This window comes from Musa acuminata, chromosome BXJ3-8 (assembly GCF_036884655.1).
Source record: "Musa acuminata AAA Group cultivar baxijiao chromosome BXJ3-8, Cavendish_Baxijiao_AAA, whole genome shotgun sequence".
Classification (NCBI taxonomy): Eukaryota; Viridiplantae; Streptophyta; class Magnoliopsida; order Zingiberales; family Musaceae; genus Musa; species Musa acuminata.
Genome location: NC_088356.1, coordinates 9558786 through 9581580, shown reverse-complemented (window position 1 = coordinate 9581580; position 22795 = coordinate 9558786). Strand labels below are relative to the sequence as shown.

The window sequence follows — 22795 nt, the reverse complement described above, 5'->3', positions numbered from 1 at the left end:
TGATTAAAAATAAATCTATAATCCTAATTTTTAAAATGATAATTAAAAAAACCTCTTCCCTCAAAATTGTCTTAAAAAATTTTATTAACAAACTTTCTTTCTATTAATCGATAACCATAATAAAAATATAATTAATTTTATAATATATATTACTAAATTAGATAAAACCACATAAAAAATCTATGATATAATTATTTTTTCATCATTAATCACCGTACCTTATGGCACGCCGCCTGGAAGATGCCAAACACCACATTCATGAGAAGATGCATTATAGAAATCAGAAAGGACATGACCCAGCAGGGTAATAGTCCAGGCGATAAGCGTATAAGAATTTAATCATAGCTCATGGATAATCTTTCTGCAGAATTGCCTTTTTACTAAATCATAGCTCATATGGATGATCAAGCCATAGGACATTGTACACTACATCCTTCACTTGTTACTAAATGGCAAATTGTTGCCACCCATCGCAAAATTGAGCTATCACCATAGCAGGAGCAAGAATCATGACATTCCCCTTGTACAACAAGAAAAGGGAAAAACAAGAATGAACAAAATTTAAAGACATTCTTGCAACTACCCCTACAAAACTTTGGCATAGGTTGGTTTCAGAAACAAGGCAGACTAGTCTTGCTGACGCACAGTAAGAGCTTCCATAACGAGGCCAGCGACTCCAAAATTTCGGTGCCTTCCATCAGCTTTGTTTACAAGTCTAAATCCACTTATAGGAAGTTGATTAATGAGAAGAGTCTCCAGTTGGTTTGCAACACTCTTTCCTGGGACTATGACATAAATGATTGGTGCATTTTGCATGTCTTCCTTGGAACGATGTGCACGAAGCCGACCAACCAGGTCATCAGTCTGCAATTAAAGTTGCTCTCATTTAGACAAATACATATTGTACATAATCTAAATGAAAGACGAGAACGAAAATGTAACCTGCCCAATGTACAGTGTCCTATCAGGTCTTATGAGGACATAAATACTGGACGTTCCTACAGTTGATGGAGGAGGCTGCTCCCTAGCACCAACAGAAAAACATCTCACTTCAGCAAGCTCAGGTATGCTCTTCTTTTTGAAAAGGTCTAATAACTTTCTCTGGCAGACTATTGTTACAGCACTCTTGACTTCCTCAACTAGCTGCTGATCCGATACACTGGAAGTACATTCAAAAGTAGTCTTTGAAATGCAAACTTCAGCAGGATTGTTGAAGTAACCCTTGGGATTAGAAAACTCCATCACAGCACAAACAGCTGCTTGTGCATCAGTTGCATTTACAGAAAGGTAGAGTTCTTGAGCTCTTTTAATAATCATTTCAGGAATACCTTCTTTCTCAGCAGTCTCAAATGCAAGACTCTCTCTACATATACCATCTATCAACTTCCATGTTGGCTTTGTGCATCCATCTACAACCTCTGTTCCCATTGCTTTGTATACAGTACTCCTTGTCGCTAAAGGCAAGTCAAAAATACCATGCAAATGGGTGGACACAATACCCAAGCAACCAATATGATCAAGTGTTTCGACAATACTACCAGCAATACAGGTTCCCTTTGCAGTTTCAGTGCCTCGACAAATCTCATCCACAAGAACTAGACTCCTTGCAGTAGATCCGTTAACAATTGAACGTATCTCCGACATTTCAATCTGAAATGAAATAATTATGTCAGGAAGATGATTCAATAGTTTGGGATCATGATTGAGTAAAAGTTTGAAAGCTAAATACTTCTGTACATTGATGGTAGTTATGCAAAGTTTCGCAAAGCAGAGAAAGATATCAAAGCAAATGGATTATCATTTTCTAGGCATCTCATACATGTTCCAAAATATAACCAGCAACTTCAATTTTTAAAACACCAGTAAATTTTGATAAAACTACAACCAGCAGCTGAAGAGTCGGTTATGAGTATTATGATTATCAGCAATCTAAGTTCTGAAGGACTATAATAATATTTAAAACATTTGTCTTTAATAGCAGAACTTGGTAGCCACACTGAAAATCTATTAGTTGACAGCAAACACACTGAACTATGAAATATGGTCGTTCCATATAAAGTAGGTCCCATATGGAATGAAAACCAAATCGAGCATCATAAATTTAAATAAAGATTAAAGTCATAAAACCAGTAATAGAACTTAAGCATTATATTCAACACCTGAAATGAGCTTTTTCCATCAGCAGGACTGTCATAAGCTTTCATGTGCAGCATAATAGAGTCAAAATTAGGAATTAAGGCTGATTCAGCAGGCACCATAAGCCCGCATATTCCAAGTAATGCCGCAGCACAGATTGACCGTAGCAAACTAGATTTACCACCTCCATTTGGTCCAGTAAGAAGGAAAAGTGAATTCAAGTTGACTGTGTTCTTTGTTGCATTTCCATGTGCAACATCAAACCAGTAAGGAGATAAGCCTGATAACTCCATTTTACTGTTTACTTCTGCCAAAAAAATTTCCTGCAACCACGGAAGTGATGATGATCATAGCAGGAAGCTATTTTAACTGAAACTGTCAAAAACAGAATCTGCAAGGACATAAGCTCTTCACTGAATTATGAAATCAGACTTAAAATATCCAGTAGTTTTCCATTATGGCAGACCGACCAAAACCAAAGGCAGTTCACAATCAACTACAGTCAAACCTACCAAATTCAGCTACTAAGTGAGATGCTTTTATATATATATATATATATATATACTTTTTTTTTGTGAATGTAACAGAAGCACAAATGTCGTGCAAACACGGTTTGCAGACAGTAGTGAGAACTTGACACATGGTAGCCAACTTTGTGATAAAATTTGGAAAGAATACCATCCACTACCTAACATATTTTTCCCTTGTGCATAAATATGCATATCCACTCATTGTACACTCCAGCCATGCTGAAAGCACTGTGCCAGCTTGGGACAGATGTACCGAACAAACTAGTTTTTACTGACATAATAAAAATAATAATTTTGTAATGTATAACATACCATAAGAGTCAACATATACTAATCCAATAAGATATTGATGTGATGCAATAGACATACTGATTGTAGAAAAAAAGATATACCCAATGCATGAGGCTCCCAACAATGTGGGGTTTGGGGAGAGTCAATGTATATAACCTTACCTTTAAATATTTAAAGATGTTTCCTCGACTCTATTTCCACGACTCGAACCTTGATCTCTCATGTCATAAAAAAACAACCTTACCATTGTACCAAGACCCACCCTCAACATACTAATTGTATTGGAATATTAAAAAAATACCTAGTGTATTGAGGTAAACCATATTATGAATTGACATATTCCAATCCAATAAGGTCTCGCTATGAATGCAGATATCAGTATGTAAATCATTGTACATAACAAGCACATTAATAGGCATACTTGTGTCATTTGTAATTGATAAATTTGAACATAGATTGCCTTAAAAACGTTATACATTAAGTTATGGAATATTTAAGACCTTGTACATAACAAGTACATCCCTAGACATACTAATGCAATTTGGTCTATAAATTTATTACATAACAAGTGTTCTTCTAAGACTAACAACCCCAAATTTAGTTCTTCATTGCATGTGGGAGAAGACTTGGATTGGTTTATAAGAATTAAATGAGTGTACCACCACTACCTAGAGCTTAAAGAATTTTGGATTAACTATTTAGATTCATCAAATTCATGGATTGAGTATTCCATAAGCTCAAGTAGTGACAAATAATATTAGCACAGACCTAGTAGCTATGGACATGGCGGGGGACACAAGTAGGAAATGATTACCGGTCGAGGCTCGAGACGCATTACAACATATTCCATTGGGTTATGATGTGATTATTCTATTTCATAAAATAGAATTGACATTAATATGGAAAGTTTCGTAGCACAAGAATATTCTCTAAAGAATATTTAAAATTCATATTAAAGTTATTGACTGTTTAAACCAAAATTAAGCATTTAATATTCCTCATTAGAGGTTCAACACACTTCAAGATGTCACGAATCACTTTAGCATTAGCAATCCTTCAAAATCAATGCAAAGAGATTTGTTTATCCTTCAAACTAAACATAAGGGGTTCTCAAGTGTTATCAAGCTTAGTTCATCACACTTCAATGCTCCCCAGTCCTAGGTGTACAGTTAAAGATAAGCACCTTTCCTAGGGGTGGTGAAGAACAAATAAAATTTTGAATTTTTAATATCAACATAGTTTCTCTAGTTCCATTCCATCTATAATGATATTTAAGTAACAGATACAACTAAAAACTATTCAACATGAAACAAATGCCAATTACAACAAACATAATACTAAGCTGTATTCAGAAGGGGTTCTCAACTGTTATCAAGCTTAGTTCGTCACACTTCAATGCTCCCCAGTCCTAGGTGTCAAGTTAAAGATAAACACCTTTCCTAGGGTTGGTGCAGAACAAATAAAATTTTGAATTTTTAATATCAACATAGTTTCTCTAGTTCCATTCCATATATAATGATATTTAAGTAACAGATACAACTAAAAACTATTCAACATAAAACATATGCCAATTACAACAAACATAACACCGAGCTGTATTCAGAAAATTAATGCTACAGAATCCTCACTAACAAAATATCACCAACGCTGTCCTCATATAAATACCTTGGAATCAAAGAAATCATATATCTCAGGGAAAACCCATTCTCTTCTCCGGCCCTCACTGCATAACAACAAATTACCCTTTGAAGTGAGCATGTATTAGCTAAGGTATCAAATTATCAGTTTTAAGCATACTACCATGCTAAAGCACACAAACATCTTTAACCAAAGAATTAGCAGCAGCATCTCATTGGAATGAAACATGAATCTCACAAGGCCATACGTAACGAGCAAACATGATTGGAAGACCAGCAAATCATGAAGATTATTATGCATAATAACAGCAACAAGAAGCGAAAATGTCCCACCTATTTGGATCAGCTATATGAATCTTGTCTCCTGCCATTAAACTCTGTGTAGGGCCCTAATTAAATCAAGATAATTTAAATTTTGATTTATTGCTTTAAGACAAGTTTTCTTAGGAAGGAGTTCAACTATCTAAATGCGGCATACAATAACAAAATGTTATAGACTAATGCCAACGTGATGGGTGTTTTAAGCAAGGTTCTTAATCTCATACCGTACCGATGTATCAAGCTTTTGCTCGATACATTACGGTACGACATACTAAGCAGTACGCCAGGGCAGACCAAGTGGTATGCCTAAAATAGGCATAAAAAATTCTCTGAAAATACCTGAAAAATAAAAAAAATATGATAGAGTTTTTAAGTTAGAAATAAATATGCATTTAGTATAGTTATAGCAAAACTAATATAAATTAGGTAAGAATAGTGCCACATTTTTGTTTCAAGCTTTGAAGAGTAGCTTTGTGCAAGGTTCGCAATTTCGATCCATTCCAGATCGTCCTTCGTTAATATTGAATTATCTATAGAAAAATTATTCGAATTGTTAAATTATTTTGTATACAACTTAGACTTTATGATACAAATGAATTAAGTAATCACATGTATAGATATACTGAATTCTACCATCAAAACAATCGATAGGCCTCCACGAGTGGTGGATCAGAATCCTCGATCATATGTATCTGTATATCAGTATGATATGTTTGTTGGACCCGATCCTAGAATTGATCCCACGACATAATGTATTGATACATCATATGTCATTGGTGAATCAATCCACAAATCATTGTTTTGTTGAGTTTAGGAGAGTGAAAATGTAAGAATAAAACAGAGAATATGAGAAAAAATGAGTTTGAGAGAACTTAAGAGAGTGTAAGAGTGAAATAGATTGAAATAGAGAGGAGGAAAGGGTTTAAAAACCCTTGAGGAGGCCTCCAATAGTCAAATTGACCGTTGGAGCATTGTTATATTCGGTAACGATCGGTTTCGACTGTTACTGCCCAGTACAGGTCGGTAATGATCGAAATTTCAACCGTTACTACCCAATACGAGGCCAATAGCCTGATACCACCCAGTAGCAAGCGGTCTGCGTATTGATCTACTGCCAGACCGATATGTACCACTCGTACCAAGCAGTACGGTACAGTATAACAAAATTAGTTTTAAGTCTTCCTAATGAAAAGTTACTGATTATGTCAAACATGATTCATGACTCATGTCAACATTTTCTAAGCATCCAACATGGATGCTCATCTCCAAGAAAACGGTGCTTGTTGCTACAATTTGTTGCAAATAAATTGTCAGAATTATATGACAAGATGGTGGAGGCGAATACAATATTAAATTCTCTCCACTAAATCTCAGCTAGTCCTCAAAAAAAAAAAATGGTAGCCCAGTGTTCAAGCTCCCACCAATGGAGAATCTTTTTAACAGCACAAATTTCCATTAAATTTTCACCAGTAATTCATAACTATTAAAACCAATTATTTAAATGTCCTAGAAAAAGTTGAGTAGCCTAGGTGAAAGACACAAACTTATCGGGCAAGAAATACTCCAAAAGAAACATGAAACTTTAAATACATTATCAGATGCAACAAAGTGAATGCTGAACCATAGGTCCAATAGTTGTACATACGACAGTTGCTTCAGTCAAAATACAGCCCAAGAAGATTTCTAGTTCTTAGTCCTTCAATTTAGCCATAACTGCTAGATTCATGAAAATCTAAGAGATAATTGCTTAACTGCTAATTTGATATTTCTCTGACTACTAGTGTAATATGTCTATGTTATTCTACATGCAAGTAGACTTTAAATTGAGGCTCCAGGCAAGTTTTGAGGACAAAAGTTTGAAACATCTCATACTTAATTGGCATTGGAAGGAGTACAATCAAAAGTGACTTAAACAAACAATGTACATTATGTTATCAACAACTTTGTGCTAAACAGTCATTCCACAATCTTAAATTAGTACATTCATTTTTTGTTTAAGTCTATTGCAAGGTTTAAAATCTCGGTCTAAGACCACTTTTTGCTAATCTGTCAGACTGGTAACATTAACTGAGCAGTATACAGACTTGTACCATCCAGCATCAGCCAAAAGATATTAAAATGTTAAATATCCACCAGTACTAAATCATATGGTCTGACACCTGTCCTTGCTCAGATTAGTAAAAACAATGGTTTGGTGTTTAATGCCTAGTCAATGATAAGGTTGTATACAAAGTTAAGGCCAAGTGCTTTGCTTGCTTGAATTGTTTGAGGCAAAACTTTATCCCACTAGATTTTATACATACAAGGGTACTTGTTACATGGAATAACAAGAAACAATAACTGGTTGCTCTGATGAAGCAAAGCTACACGACGACAAAGGTAATTTTGCAACTCAGAATCCCTTGAAGACAGAAATTCTTTATTCATGAGTATTCATTTAACGGGCTAACTCAAATATGTCCAAGGAATCCATTTGCACTGGATCTAATTGATGAATTTCAGCACAATAGTGCACTAATTAGTCCGTTCAAGAGCCACAAGTGTCCCAACCTTTTTGAGATGTACAATATCCCAATCCTTTTTGAGATGTACAGCATCGCCTGGGAAAACATACCTAGATAAAATTAATGGTCTGAAGCCTCAATTCAGATATTGTTTAGCTTTTCAAAACATTCATAGCAGTCCAATCTAGACAATAAATTTATGAATACCAACTCTCAGTATACTACTACACCAAAATGTTACACGGATTACATATCCTATATGCCATTTCAGTCACACATACAGTCATCTATTTTAGTTTAAAAAGAAATAGAATGCTCAAAGAATATACAAAGGAAAAACCCAAATAAAAAATCAAATATAGACAAAATATTATTCTCTACTAGAATGAAAAAGGGCTTCACCTAACGTGACTGAAAAGTGCCTTCGCAATGACAAGCAAGATGGACGAAAAAACTAAAATGTTCATTTTGGTCTGCAAATCACTGGACAATCCTCTTAGTAAATTCAGAACTTTAGCTCTAGCATTATCACTTGCTTCATGGTACCTAAAATTTGAACACAACAAATTAAGAAGTCAAACCAGAGAAAATATTTGAACAGCTTTAAAGAAAAAGTATTCAGTCTCATGCTGGGAAAACAAGCTCATTTATGTTCAAGTAGCCAAATTAGAAAAAAAGAACCTGTTTAATGCTTCCTCAACCTTGCTAGTTGTAAACCATTCCTCTCCAACCTTTCTACCTTTTGAATCTGTAGCAGGTCTGAGTTGTTTAATTTGTTCTTCCCCGGTAGTGTTAGCCCATACAGCTGGAACAAACCGTCTCCCCTTGAACCAAACTGCTCCATGCTCTCTTGCATAACATATTTCACCCTTTGGACCTCCGAAAGGATTCATGAGAGATTTCACTCTTAAAACAATTGGAGAAAAATCTTCCATCACCTAGAAAAACAATTTAAAAATCTAATAACAGAAGATAGAAAGCATTATGATGTTTAAAATGAAAAGCATATAATACTAAATAAGAACAATGATATGTCTATCCCGCAAGGTTTGATATTTAAGAACTGCTGACATTGCAATGCAGAGTAACCTAAAATGAGAAGGCATGAAGCATTAGAATTTAGAAGTTTTGACTATATAACACGAAAAATATTCTACAGAACTTCCAAGTCTAGTTCACATTACTGAGGAATTCTATGATAAAAAATATGAAAGGCCCTGAACCACAAATGGTGAAATTGCTAAACATCAGAGTTTCCATAGAGCTTATGACTTATTATAAAACATGTTGGAATTGTTAATTAACCATTGTACACAAAAGAGGCGGGTCCTATAAAACATTTTGAAATTGAAGCTATTAAATTCACAGGTTGTACAAATTTGAGAAGAAAAAAATTTATGGAGACAAACTGCAACCAGAACAACTCATAAGTTTTATCACATCAAGTATATATGCTGCATCATCACTCTTCAGTTATTGTCATATAAAACCTGCACAGTTTTATTTAGAAATTGATTCTCCCTTCTTAGATTATTTACAAAGAAATGATATTGAATTATCTATAAAAAATGATTCGAATTATTAGATTATTTGATATACAATTTAAGCTTTAAGATTCAAATGAATTAAGTAATCGATTAATGAATATACCTAGTTCTATTACCAAGAAGAACGAGAGGATTTCACGAGCGATGGATTGGGATCCTCGATTCTATATATCTGTACATCAATTTGATATATTTATCGGACCAAATCCTAAAATTGACTCTTGACATAATATTCTGATACACAGCATGTCATTGGTGCATCAATATGGTAACGTCGTAGTTTAATCATCATGAACTACACATGTCCGAGGTGGCTCTTGAGGCAAGTACGATTGTAGCATACATTAGTGAGGAGGTTAGAGAATGCCGAAACTTCTATTTTTGCCACTGATCTATTGTTCTGTATCATAAGATCAATCATCATACTGCTGCTCGAAGAAGAACCAACTATCACCGTACTACTGTTACCCGTAAGATTCTCCATAATACGATGACTATGAATACGACGAGCTTCACTCTATGCCTACATGACGTAGTGTCACGAACGGTCGTCGCGCACTCGAAACAACTTCGTTCAACGAACCGTTCGTCGCTTTTGCATGCTTGAACAGAGACATGACAACCTGTTTTGCCATGGTTTTGTGTGTTTTTGCTTGTAAAAATACATGTTCGAACATGTTGCAGTGCACAGTGCGACCGCTCACCACGTCGAGCCAAAAAGCCCCAAAATGGCTCCATTTTCGCGTGTCGCGAGCTGTTTTCTACAGCCCACTACAACACGCGAAATGTCAACCATCTCAGCACCCTGGAACCCCCCGGGTGGCAGAGGGCTGGATGAGACTTTGGTATATTGTCGGGCGTTGAACAATCTTCACAAGTTTGCACGTTTTCTTCACGGGAACTTGCCTTCGTGCCCGACACCCGGTGAACAGTTGTTTGTGGACTTGCAGATGTTCGTTCAACCTTCTAAAGTCCTTGTTTTCCTCATTTCTCTGTTTTCTCTCATGCACACAAGGTGGTCGCTGAATTGCTTGTAAAGCTTCCCTCTTCGCGAGACGTCAAGACTTGTCCGTCGCTCGTTCTTCGAACTAATCAGCTTTCTATTTTACAGGTCCTTCGGGACCTGAGTGAGGTTGCAAATTGGCTGACCTTTGCGGACGCATATCGCAAGGGCACGTCAAGACTTAGGCAATCCCAGCTAAGTCCGAGAATTTGGCTCAAGGGTGCTTCGCGACTTAGGCAACTCAAGCTAAGTTCGCGTCTTGACCGCAAGGGTGCCTCACGACTTAGGCAATTCTAGCTAAGTCTGTGACAGTAGGCTCTGTCGCATCAAATCAAAATCATCCATTATCTTCCCCTTCCCCTTGTTTAAACCTGACAAATACATCGTCGAACAACATGATCTAATACTTGGGTAGCATGCGTAAAATACTGCTCTTCGGTCCATGCACCACCCTAAAACTTTATAGACGGGATCATTGACTCCCCAACATCGCTGTCATCATTGGTCGAGACACTAATGTCCACGTCGCTACCATGTTTTCGGACCGAGCAAGTTGCTGAATGCGATTGAGGTGTCTTGTCGCCCAACTTGCTTCCTTCTAATGGTGCAACAGATGCTACTACCTTCTCCTTTGGCTTTGCCTTTGCACGCTAGGTGAACAACTGTGACGATTGGGTGTCAATAGTTCCTCAAGTAGTATGGCTTGATGTGAATGAGACTACTCGAGCTTTGTGGAGTTCAAGAGAGTACAAATGAGAGAATAAGAGAAATATGTGAGTGAGAAAGTGATTGAGATAATAGATGAGTTAGAGAGAGTGAAAGGGGAGAGAATGAGGGGCTAGAAAGGGTTTAAAAACTCTTAAGTCTGGTTCAAATGGTCAAATGGAACATTTGAATTCAGCAAATCCCAGCAACGGATCAGTATTGATCGAAATCCGACCATTACTGACCGATATAGGTTGATAACAATTGGATTTCGATTGTTTCGACCGGTACAGACCCCGTATCAAGCGACACGGGGTCCCCTGTTATGGACCGCCCGATACAGGGCAATCCACGTGTCGATCTCCTATTGAACTATAGTGCGTACAGCCAAGTACAGGTCAACACGGTGAACCTTGTTTTGAACCATGTGCACAAGAAAGAATCACATACTAAATATAGCATCTCATTATGAGGTTTAAAAAGAAGTATCAGATGCAATCCAATTACTACAAAAAAATGTAAATCAGATAAAATCAATACCAGAACAGAATGTGCAGGTATTTTTGGATGCACAACAGCTCATCAATGTTTTGAAGGAAGATGCTGTTGTCCCATAGGCTTTACAAGCAATTGAGTCTAACATCCAACCAACGCGCAGAATTTTGTCTGAGAGGTCTTAGATATGTGCCAATTGCTCATAGAGTTGCAAACTTTTGTAGAGCCAATTGCTACAACCTACATTGTAGTGCAGCTGATGTTCTTGCTAGAAAGTTTTTGAATATATAGTAATACTACATCTCCTTTTTGTCTCAAAAAAAAAAAACCACATCAAAATGAAAATGACAATAGCACATGAACTCAGCTAATTTTGTGCTGAAGTTGCAAATGTTTTTTGAAAGCAGTAATATTGCCAAAGTAAAACGATGGTTTAGTAACTTACTGCAATTGATAAGGCCATAGCTGCGCTATCAACCTCTGCAAATGCTTCTTCAGCATGACACCTCTTGACACGTCCTTTCCATGAAGACTCCATATTCTCAAAGAACTCATCAGGAATAAACTCTAATGAACTTGTTTCCTGACCACTTTCACCACGCATAAAAAGTATATCACCTATTTTTTGGGATATGCAAATACACTCATTCACCTGCCAAGAATATATAAAGTAAATACTCAAATAGAAAATTCTATGATATTTAATTGATTAAACTATTGAAACAGTAAATGAACAAACTAAACATCAGCCAATCAACAACAAAATCATCACACCATAATACCCTAAACTAAAAAAGCCAACCACCACATTAAATACATAGAGACTTCAATGCAGCTTGAATAATGGAAATTCATTTGTAACAGATTAATACATAGTTCATCTAGTTTCTTTTTAATTACTTATAGGCCAAGCTACATTGGAGTTGAAAAAGAGCCATAACTATAAGTTACACTAGCTGTTGAATATTAATTAAACAAAGTTGATTTCCACATTATGCAGGTAGTTAAAATAACTATTTATTTAAATGCTGTCCACTCCAAATACTATGACATTGCACAAATTGTCAAACATTTTTATGTTAAGTTTCCTTGTGTAACTTCTCCACTGAATTAAATGCACTTTTCTGAAATTCCTCTACATTTAATCTACATCAGAACTTTCTATACTTTATTGAATATAATCCTTTGGAAAAATAACAAGTTAAATAGTTTATTGAAGTATCAAATGAAGCATCTAAATTGGTCCACAATGTAATACATCAATTTCCAAGGAGCTTGCAAAGAGTTTGGAGAAAAAAAAAAGAAACAAATTATTGCAGATCCAGGAACCTTGTGAACAACTAAAGATTCTCAAACTGATGGATGATGCCGAGATGGACTACAATGTTATTTCTCAAACCTATGAGTGTATCATTAGTTTGACTCATGGATTTCTAACTTGTTAATATAAAATAATTTTTTAAGTAATTTCATGAGTATCATTAGTTTAAGCATGTATTAACACCAAACTGTTGGAGTGTACACAAACGTGGTCAGCATGATAACAAAGTTCCTGCCATCTACTATATTATATGAAGTTCCAAATATAGATATGATCATCCAAAGGAATTTTTGGCATATTTTTCAAGGCAATACAATCTACACAAGGATCTTGGCAAATTGATAATTTTTCTGGAACCCATATACCATAAGAAACTGATGCCTATGAACCCATCACAATCCCTGACTAGGTAGCATCATCATCAGACATAAAATTTCCTCTTCTAAAATAGGTTATAAATTCTAGAATTTTTTGCTATAACAAAAAGAAGAAACCAATTATGCTCACAAAATTGTAACCCAACCACCAACAAAATGCTTAAATCCCACACATGAAACATGAAAAATTTCTTGGAAGAAATAAATAATACGAAGTTAAATATTCCCACGCATGTGATCTAACGCATCCAGAATGAACTTGTATCTAACAAGGAACTGTTTCAGAGTTTACATATAAATTTTCTGTACATCCATATTTTTATAGTACAAGTCCAGATTAAAGTTTTAGACCATTTTGTACATGCTTGTGTTGGCAAGGGATTGTGAAGGACTATGATGACATGTACAGATGCAAATCAATGGCATGGCACCAGCACATAGATGGAATCCTTGGCTCATGTAGTGAAAATGCTTATACCACATGAAAATATATACACAAACTATAAAGAGAGGAGACATAAACTCCAAAGTTCAAGCATTGCAGGTGTACATACACGCAAGCAAACCTAGATGTAGTTGCCTCCATAATATTTAAATTAATGCTTGCAATGTTTAACATAGTGCTTCCATGTTTAAATACTAAGTAATTTGGTATAACACAGAAGTTAATAAATAATAGCTATGGCAATGATGACAACCACATACCAATACATCATATTCAACTTTTAGTCCAGTAGCTACCCATGTTGGTTGCAATAATATATGTAAAATAGCAGAAAGCTCAGGGTTCCTACTCATATGGATAATCTCATCAACTACATTCTTTATTCTACAAAGCTCAATGTGATTAGCCTCCTTTGACTCGAGCAATTTTACAAGCTGCAAAATAAGACAAAGTCAGACTAGACAATGAAAGAGTATATATTTGACATGCAAAATAAAAATAGAACATCCTATAGGAAACAAGAAGGCTTGCATGAATTATGCAAAGAAAATAGCAAGAGAGTTAATTTACGAAAGGAAAAATCTTGCCCACCATTGTTCCATAAGACATTAGCAAAAGAACACAGTTTTACAGATACTTGAACTGCAAAACTAATGTGAGGTCTGACGAAGTTCACCTTATGCAGCCTCTATCCTAAGAGAGGCTAAATCACCAACTAATCAACATAAAGCATAGACATTGTCAAACTACTCTATAAATGATGAGATATTACTGATAAATCTGTACAACCCAGAAATTGTTAATGGAATAGCAACCACAGCAACACCATAAGTGCAAAACGATCTCAGAAACAGATCACATAGTTTAATCAGAAACCTGAATTTGCACACTACATTCAAAAGAAAGTAAAAGATTACAAAGCTAACAAAGCCACCATGCTTTTGGACATGCACACAGAAACTAAGAAAGATGAAAGTGCCAAAATTCAAGACAAAGAGAAAGCGCAAGAACATTAATATGTCTCAGGTGTGACACAGAAACATCCATAACTTTCTTTTTGCAAAATTACAACAGAACTGATAAGGTCCAAGACACGTATTCAATAATCAATCTAGTTATTGTATACTTGTACAAGCCGTTTTCCATAAGTTTAGAAAGAGGCTTGTACAAGTATTACAATAGAACAAGCTACACAAGATATGTGATAACACATCCATAAACAGCTTAAGAAAGACCCAAATATCCAACATCAAATAGTATCATCGAAAAAAAAGCACTAGACCAACCATAATACAATAAATAACAATAAATGACACTTAGACCAAAAAAAGTATACACTTATAAAGGAACATGTAAAATATTACCTTTGCAGCTGATACACAAGTGAACTCAGGAATAGAACAAGTCACACTGCTCATAAGCCTGCACGCCTCTGTCAGGAAATGCTCCAACTTATAATGGTTCCAACAAAGAAAACATATCCAACAAAATCGATATATAATAGATCAAATCTTACAGTGCCAAAGTTAAAGCATAATGTTTGACGTGGTATAGTCATAAAACAAAAGAATGAGAACACGAGCCTCGTGTATGCACTATACGGTCCACTATTCTCATGCATACAACAAGAATTATCAAAAACAGCAATAAGAACTACACTAATAAATGTCCTTCAGCACCAGCATTCAGGCTGGCCACGTGAAACATTTTCCCCAGGGTTTCATTCAAATAAATGCTTTCTTTAGAACAGCAGTATGACTCTTCTTGCTACATCTATCCAAGTTTTCGTAGCTATCCTTTCTCCCTAATTTTATCACCTTAAACCAAGTAATACTTTACTATTATGCCATATGTTCACTGTCAGATGTCCAAAGAAAAATTTCCACAATAAATACTTCTTAGTTCTACGTCCAACTTATTTTGAATGCAGTCATTTAACATGGTACATCTTTCAAGGTGATATTTCTCGCCCATCTCATTTACATTCATTTAAATAAATGTTGTTTCCGAACAACCTGATATTTTAACCTATAGAAAAGAACATTTTTAGGTGCATTCAGCATAGACAAAACAAGCAAGAAGAACTCAACTTTACATCTTGTTCCGAAAACTTGATGAACTTTACAACATTAAATAGCCTAACCAACTAAAAAACAGGGAAAACTGCAATTTCCCAAGGCCATACCACGACCTGTGTTTCTTTACCTTTTTTGACAGTATGGTATAATCAAGTGATCATCTCCTCTTTTAGTCTAAACCATTAGGTCCTAATGTTCTCTGTTGTTCCTCATTCCCATCCAAAGGATGTGGTGATTCAAGGCCCCTCATCATAAGCATGCATGTTATTCCAATGCCAAGTCATTTCCTCAATTAGATTCCTTTATTCTCAAATGACTTATTTGAAGAGTAGTCTCCTTGATGTGTTACTTAAACCACCATTTTCACCAAGATTTTTTTTTTACAAGACCAACTGTGTCATAACTTTATGGAATCTACTACACGCTTCTGCAAGCAATCAAATTTCATGTGAAAGGACTTCACAACAAGCACTCCAATGCATGGAATTTGACAATATTTCAAGACTTAAACCTTGCTCAATCATGGAATTTCCACAAGGCCCTCAACAGCATCATGTAGTGTCAATCCTTAACTAGATTGGCATGTCAACAACATAAGATGAAGTAAGAAGCATAATACAGAACAGAAGAATATCAAAGTAATGACCACAAATAAAACTCTTATCCCAAGCAAAGGACAATATGCTGGACCATTATTTGGGGGAAATAACAGTGCGCTGGACTTACCCTGAATAGAGGATGCAATCTCATAACATGGAGGGTTAAGCAGGAGATCTCTTATGAACCTAAAAAAAGGCCCAACATTAGTTAGACAGTTGAAACATGGTGGTAGTGATCTATTCATGAAAATGTATGTATGTAAGTAATTAAATATAAATAACATGGTATATCCTGGATATCTTTCCAATGGATATATATATACAAAGAACATCACACCTTAATGCAAGTTCTAGAAATTGTTGGACTGACCATTATATATCAGTCCAACAATTTCTGAAAACCAGCACTAGACTGATATTTTTAGAACTTGCATTAAGGTGTGATGCTACCATTAAAACAGGTAAGAATGTAATTGCAGAAGATAAATCCACTTACAGAAGAAATTTTCCTAATTGTCACATAAGATTCATTGCTGCATCTAACATTTAGCTTTGACCAGAATGGCTCACAGCATGTAGAGGTTCTTAACTAGATGAAGTTAATATATACCCAAGCAACCAGGCTGACAAAGGACGGGGTCAGATCATATGATCTGGTACTGATAGGTATTTTTTATTATTTTTCAGGCTTGTACAGTTCAGCTTCATTGGTATCATTCCAGTCTGGTAGACTACCAAAAATGAAATCAGATCAAAATTTAAAACTTTGATACTGAATTACTAGCTTGCAAAACATCATCATCTGATTGGCAGAACTCTTAACTTTTACATGCTACTAATTAGCTCAAGAATTTCAGATCAAGTTTGGTAAGAGTCATGAAGTGATTGATAAGACCCTAGGGTCTTATCACTCGACCATCCCTCCTCGCAACGATCAAAACAAGGCAACCACGACCGCCGCAACCACTGCCATTTCCTCAACCGCACGCGATCCCTCAGCGTCACCTGCGCCTCCTTCCGCAGTGCGACGGAGACAAAGCAACGCTGCCTTCCATCCGCGCCGTCATAGCCACCGCAGTGGCGAGCCCTTGGCGGCGCTGCCCCCAGCCGCACCACCATTGCTGCCTCCTAGCCCTCAGCAGCAGCGATCCCTCCACGCAGCGACCGCAACAAGCATCGCTGCCTCCCACGCAGCGACCATAGCTACATCCCCGCATCGTCGTAGCAACCCTTCACTCCCACAGTGCTGCCACCGATTGCCTCACAACAGCAGCACCGAATAGGGCAGTGATTGATGCCCTAGTCCCGACACCAGAAACAGGAGTTGAGATTACATATTTGCAGTCTTACGCAATGGCCACCGATAACTTAGTGAAAGCACAAATAGAAGCATTGGAAATCAGAATTGAGAACCGACTGCAAGAAATACTTAATGATTTCAAAAAGAGCCTATTGGAGAGCCTTAGCAAATTTCAACAAGATGGGGGCTCAAGTTCTACGTTGCACAGATATGAAAATACCGGAAATGGGCCCCAAGATTATCACACAAACTACTCACACATGAAGGTAGAATTTCCGAGAGGGGAAGATGAAGATCCGATCAGTTGGATCTCCAAGGCGGAAAAAATTTTTCGTTTTCACAGGACCCCAGAAGAATCCAAGGTAGAAATTGTCTCAATCTAGCTGGATGGAGATGCAATCCAATGGTACGATTGGTATGAAACTTGCCACGGAGTTCCTTCATAGGAGCAGTTCAAAAGAGGGCTTCTTGTTCGCTTCGGCCCATCGGAATATGAGAATGTTGATGGACAGCTCGCCAAAATTCGTCATACTTATACAGTGTTGGAATATCATAGCAGGTTTGAAATATTGTTAAATCAAGCTAGAGATTGGTCGGAACGATAACTTCTGGGTACATTTATTGAAGGGCTTAATCCAGAGATTCGGTGTGAAGTTAAGGCTCGTCAACCCCGCACCATGATAGCTGCGATTTTATTTGCATGCCTGCATGAGGAAAAAATCAGCATGGAATATCATCGAAACAGATGTGTCAATAAACAGGCGATCAGCAAGCAGCCCATCCCATCTACTCCTAGTCGAAATCCTATTACTTGCAGACTAACCCGAAAAGAACTCAAAGAAAGATCTACGAAGGGTTTGTGCTGGCATTGCGATGAAAAGTGGAGGAAGGAGCATTGATGCAAACAGGGAAAACTTCTGATGATTGAGCCGATCGAGGAGGAACCAGAAGTAGAAGAGTTGGACTCCGATCATAAAGGTGTGGAAACTGATGAAGATATTGAAGCCATCACACACATACAGTGCATGCATTGGCTGGCTACGCTAACCCACAAATTATGAAAATCGGAGGAACTTTGAAGCATCAACCTGTCACTATTTTGATTGATATGGGTAGCACTAATAATTTTATAGACAGGAAAGTTGCAGCCCGATTAGCTTATCACATTGAAGGCTGTGATAAATTCAAAGTAAAGATCGCTAATGGACGGATTTTAACTTGTGATAGTAAATGTTCAAAGCAAGGTTCGCAATACCGTACCGTACCGGTATTTCGACCTGGGCTCGGTACCGGTACGGTACGGTATACCGAGCGGTACACTCAGGTGTGCCGAGTACTGTAGCACTGCTACAGTGCTACGGTGCACTCGGACCGGTAAGAGGCGGTCCACGTACCGACAACCTGTCGGACCGATATGTACCGCCCGTATCGGGCGGTACAGTTCGGTACGGCAAACATTGGTTCAAAGATAAAATTGATTATACAAGGCCAGGAGTTTCTTGCAACGATTACTATACTAAAAGACCGACCTATTGCTTACACTATCAAAAAGTAGAGACCATACTTGATTAATTGGTTGTGATGCATTGCAGATAGCCTATGACTGAAGTGTTGAAAGAGAAGCTCCCCGAGTTTGATGCTGCTCAGTCTTGAGGACAAGGCTGATTTGAAGATGAAGGAATTGTTAGGACCTTTTTTCTGAGCTTTTGAATAATGTTTATTGAGTCTATTTAGTTCAGTTGTTTATTGTCCGTTTAGTTCAATTAGAGTTAGGTAAAGGTTTATTTAATATTTATTTATTATTAGAGTCCAAGTCCCGGTGGACTCTGGGTGGAACTCTATAAATAGTGATGTAATTGTTTATCTTGAAGACAATGAAATATTATTCAGTCTTTTGACAAACCCTAGGAGATCGATCCCCTCGAAGTGATCATTCCCTTTTCTCCTCTTTCTTCCATGATAAAACCCTAAGGTCTTATCAATGATCAACTAGCTAAGAGAAAACATGATAACCTACTATGTCGCGGGTCATAATCTTTGGTTGCAAGAGAACCAACAGAATTTAGAAACTTTCTAAGCAAAACCAAGGATCAGTTAACCATTTAAATTTTCATAGGCTACGAGTTCTAACAGCAGAGAAGTTTGACGAAGGGACCATCTTGCCATATAAATTATGATTTTAGCCAAAATCCAAAACCACCAATATAAATTATAATGCTTTAGCCAAAATTCAAAACCAATAGCCACAACTAACAAGCAAAATAACATAGTTTTAGCCAAAATTCAAAACAACCAGGCACAAATCTTCAATGACCACAATTACACAATAAGTTCAATTCAGATGAATGTCTAATTTGACAGTATTCACATCACATATCAGAAATAAATTATTAGTCTAAGATTCCTTTAACTGAAGCAACATATAACAATATGGAATCGTACCTTTCCATGTTCAAATTTTGAAAACAAAAATACTATATATTAACTTACAATGCTGGAAGACCAACACAATTTGAAGGAAGCAATACTTTCAACAAGCTGGGTATTCCCTCAGTTGGTAAGACTCCTGACAAAAGTATACATATATAATATGATTAAGCTTCAAACAAATGGGTGAATAATAGGATGGAAATACCAATAACCTAATAGAAAGCCTCTCTGACCTATTTGAGTAGCTGTTCCAAGATACAGAGGTTGAGGCCTTTTATTTGAAGAAACAGTGACATTTCTGAATGTAGTTTCTTGATCAAGACCATAAATTCCCCTTACCTTCAAGAAATTAAGAAGTCATCAACAGAAAACACAAATTTTCTCAATACAAGACCAATAAGTCTAAACTCCACAAGCAATAACAAGTTGGTAACGATCACACAATTAGTTGATACCACGATAAACATGAACAAGAAAAGAACAGCCTAAGTCTTAGGCTGCATGGTATAATGAGCAGCTGAACACTACTTCCAACAAGAAATATGGTTTAAACAAAGAAGAGAAGCGAACACAAGCAACAGAAAATCAATGGCCAATAAGAACTATTTTGACAATAAAACAAGGTCGTCAAGAGCAAGGTTTGTAATTTCGTACCGTATCGAAGTTTCGAGCTTAGTTCGGTACGATACAGTATAAGCACATCGAGTGGTACATTTCAATGTACCGCTCAATATATATATATATATATATATATATATATATATATATATATATATATAAACGACAGGTCTGCCCACATGAGGAGGAGGCGTCGTCGCTTGGTTTCCCCGCACAAAAAAAAAGAAAGGGAAAGGCTATGTCACCTCGATTTCCCCATACAAAAAAAAAAAAAAAAGAAAGGGAAAGGCGACGTCACCTCGGTTTCCCCGTGCAAAAAAGAAAAGGGAAAGGCGACGTCGCCCGGTTTCCCCGCACGAAAAAAAAAGGAAAGGCGATGTCACTTGGTTTCCACATGGGAAAAAAGAAAAAAAAGGCCGCCTCACTCGATTTCTTCTGCTGGGGAGAAGAAATTGCTTCTCCCCGCGACGTTGCTGCGTCGGATCTCTAGGTTTTCTTTTTTCTTCTCCCTTTCTTTCTTCTCCGTCACCAACCACTTTCTTCTCCCTCTCCTTTCTTCTCCGTCACTGACCAATTTAGGAACGAAAACAGTCGCAATCGATGCTACCGCCCGGTAGCAGACGGTCTGTGTACCGATCTGCCGACGGACCGGTATGTACCGCTCAGTATGGGCAGTATTATTCGAAATTAAAATCCTTGGTCAAGAGAACTTGATCATTAAGCTGCATATGTCCAATTTATGGCCACTCACTTATAGGATCTAAATCATTAGTAGAACATGAGATGTTTTCTTTAACCTTAACTCCTCGAAGAGGATTACCCAGAAACTGATGGTTTTGACATGGAGACCAATTCTTGGATCAAGGTACCATATAAGTCAGGCTTCAACTGTGCCACTTTACTTTCGAGGAAATCTCAAGCCACTACACTAGAGAAGCAAATTTGTCCATCAAACAGTAAATACTAACAGGAGGATATGTAAAGTGATGGAAACTTTATTCCAAAAGAGGTTCGGAAACTCAGAAGTTAACCCTGATTACAAATAAGAAGAACAGCCTTGAGCAAATTTAAGGAGATCAGATCCCAACTGGTGTGGGAGCAGCAAAGAAATAAATTACCTATTAGTGTAGGCCAAGAGTTTTGAATCCACTCGAACTGGTTTACAAGTCCATGAGTGAACCCACATGCAGACCACCCCCCTCAGGTGCTCCAATCCGTTTTTGTTTTTTATTAAGTCTTGCGGTCTGCCACATGCAAGTCACAAGTGCCCACAACTAGTGACACTGCCCACCCACCCGCTTGACACTCGCCACCTGCTACAGTCCCTCAACTCACAAGTGCCCAGGTGCTCTCTCTCTCTCTCTCTACCATGGTATATGCCAATGTATCATGTGTCAGAGACTCAGAATGACACCATGACCTAGACGGGCACTAGTCCAATACTCAAAACAACATTACTTGGTGGACTGTAGACATCAACAATCATGAAGATATAGTGCATACTGAATTCTGTTGCAACAGATTGTTCATTTGGCATTAATGTCTGGAAAAGATGGGCATCATTGAGAATCTTAATGTAGATTAAAAAACATCCTAAATCTGAACTAGAATCGCTATGGAAAATAAATACTAATGGAATATAACCAAAAATGACAAATTTTCATGTTATAACTACTAAAATTTGAAAACCTTGCATAAAAGTTCTTCAATAGGGTTGCCGCCAAACCATTCAAAAGTTTTTCCATTACATTCTCCCCATAGAAGTCCACCCTCACCAAATTCTCCCCACCGACAAGTACCTGCAGAAAAAAGAATTAAAGCCATTAGAAAATGCAGCTACCTTAACAATAGAATATTATGTATTCCTAGAATCACTTCTAACTTATTTGAGCCGCTCCACCAATTCGAGGAATTGGTAAATGGTTGTTTAATATGGTTTAGAACTTTAAACAAGAAAATAAAAAGCCAGATATCACCAAAGTCGAAGTAAATAGATGTGGCTCAAACAATCGTAAAATAGACACTGATGCAGTTAATTTGTGTTATCTCAAGGCTAATGAGAAAGTGAAGTGAGTAATACACACACAAGTAATGATGCACAACATTGCATCCACCTGCCCCCTTTAAAGTACTGGTACTCTGAAGCTCAACATGGATAATACTCATCTAAACATAAGCAAATGTCCACACATAGATACACATACATCATTTCAATATGAAACATACACAACTGAGAACCCTCATCTTCTCACCACATATATAAGTACAAGAGATGGGCATTAATCAACTGTCAACATAATTCAGTTAACATATCAAACAGAAGTGAGATTTTCATGGCTTGTAAGATATGTTAGTACAAGAGATGGGCATTAACCAACTGTCAACATAATTCAGTTAACATATCAAACAGAAGCAAGATTTTCATGGCTTGTAAGATATGTTAGGGACGTTGTAATCA

The 22795-nt window shown here is 36.9% G+C and overlaps 1 protein-coding gene across 2 annotated transcripts in view; it reads right to left on the bottom strand.

The window, feature by feature from the left end:
• Positions 1-326: 326 nt before the first annotated feature.
• Positions 327-22795, bottom strand: part of LOC103993145 (DNA mismatch repair protein MSH1, mitochondrial) — a 38079-nt gene continuing 15610 nt past the window's right edge. For both annotated transcript variants that reach the window (XM_009413102.3, XM_018830978.2), the window contains 13 exons: positions 22027-22136; positions 19953-20058; positions 19780-19855; positions 16117-16175; positions 14677-14744; positions 13573-13746; positions 11615-11821; positions 8101-8357; positions 7822-7965; positions 4623-4680; positions 2160-2459; positions 943-1650; positions 327-864 (listed from right to left, as the gene is read on the bottom strand). In XM_009413102.3, the coding sequence (XP_009411377.2) occupies positions 628-864; positions 943-1650; positions 2160-2459; positions 4623-4680; positions 7822-7965; positions 8101-8357; positions 11615-11821; positions 13573-13746; positions 14677-14744; positions 16117-16175; positions 19780-19855; positions 19953-20058; positions 22027-22136 (2504 nt within the window). In that variant the 3' untranslated portion in view covers positions 327-627. The remainder of the gene's footprint in view (positions 865-942; positions 1651-2159; positions 2460-4622; positions 4681-7821; positions 7966-8100; positions 8358-11614; positions 11822-13572; positions 13747-14676; positions 14745-16116; positions 16176-19779; positions 19856-19952; positions 20059-22026; positions 22137-22795) is intronic.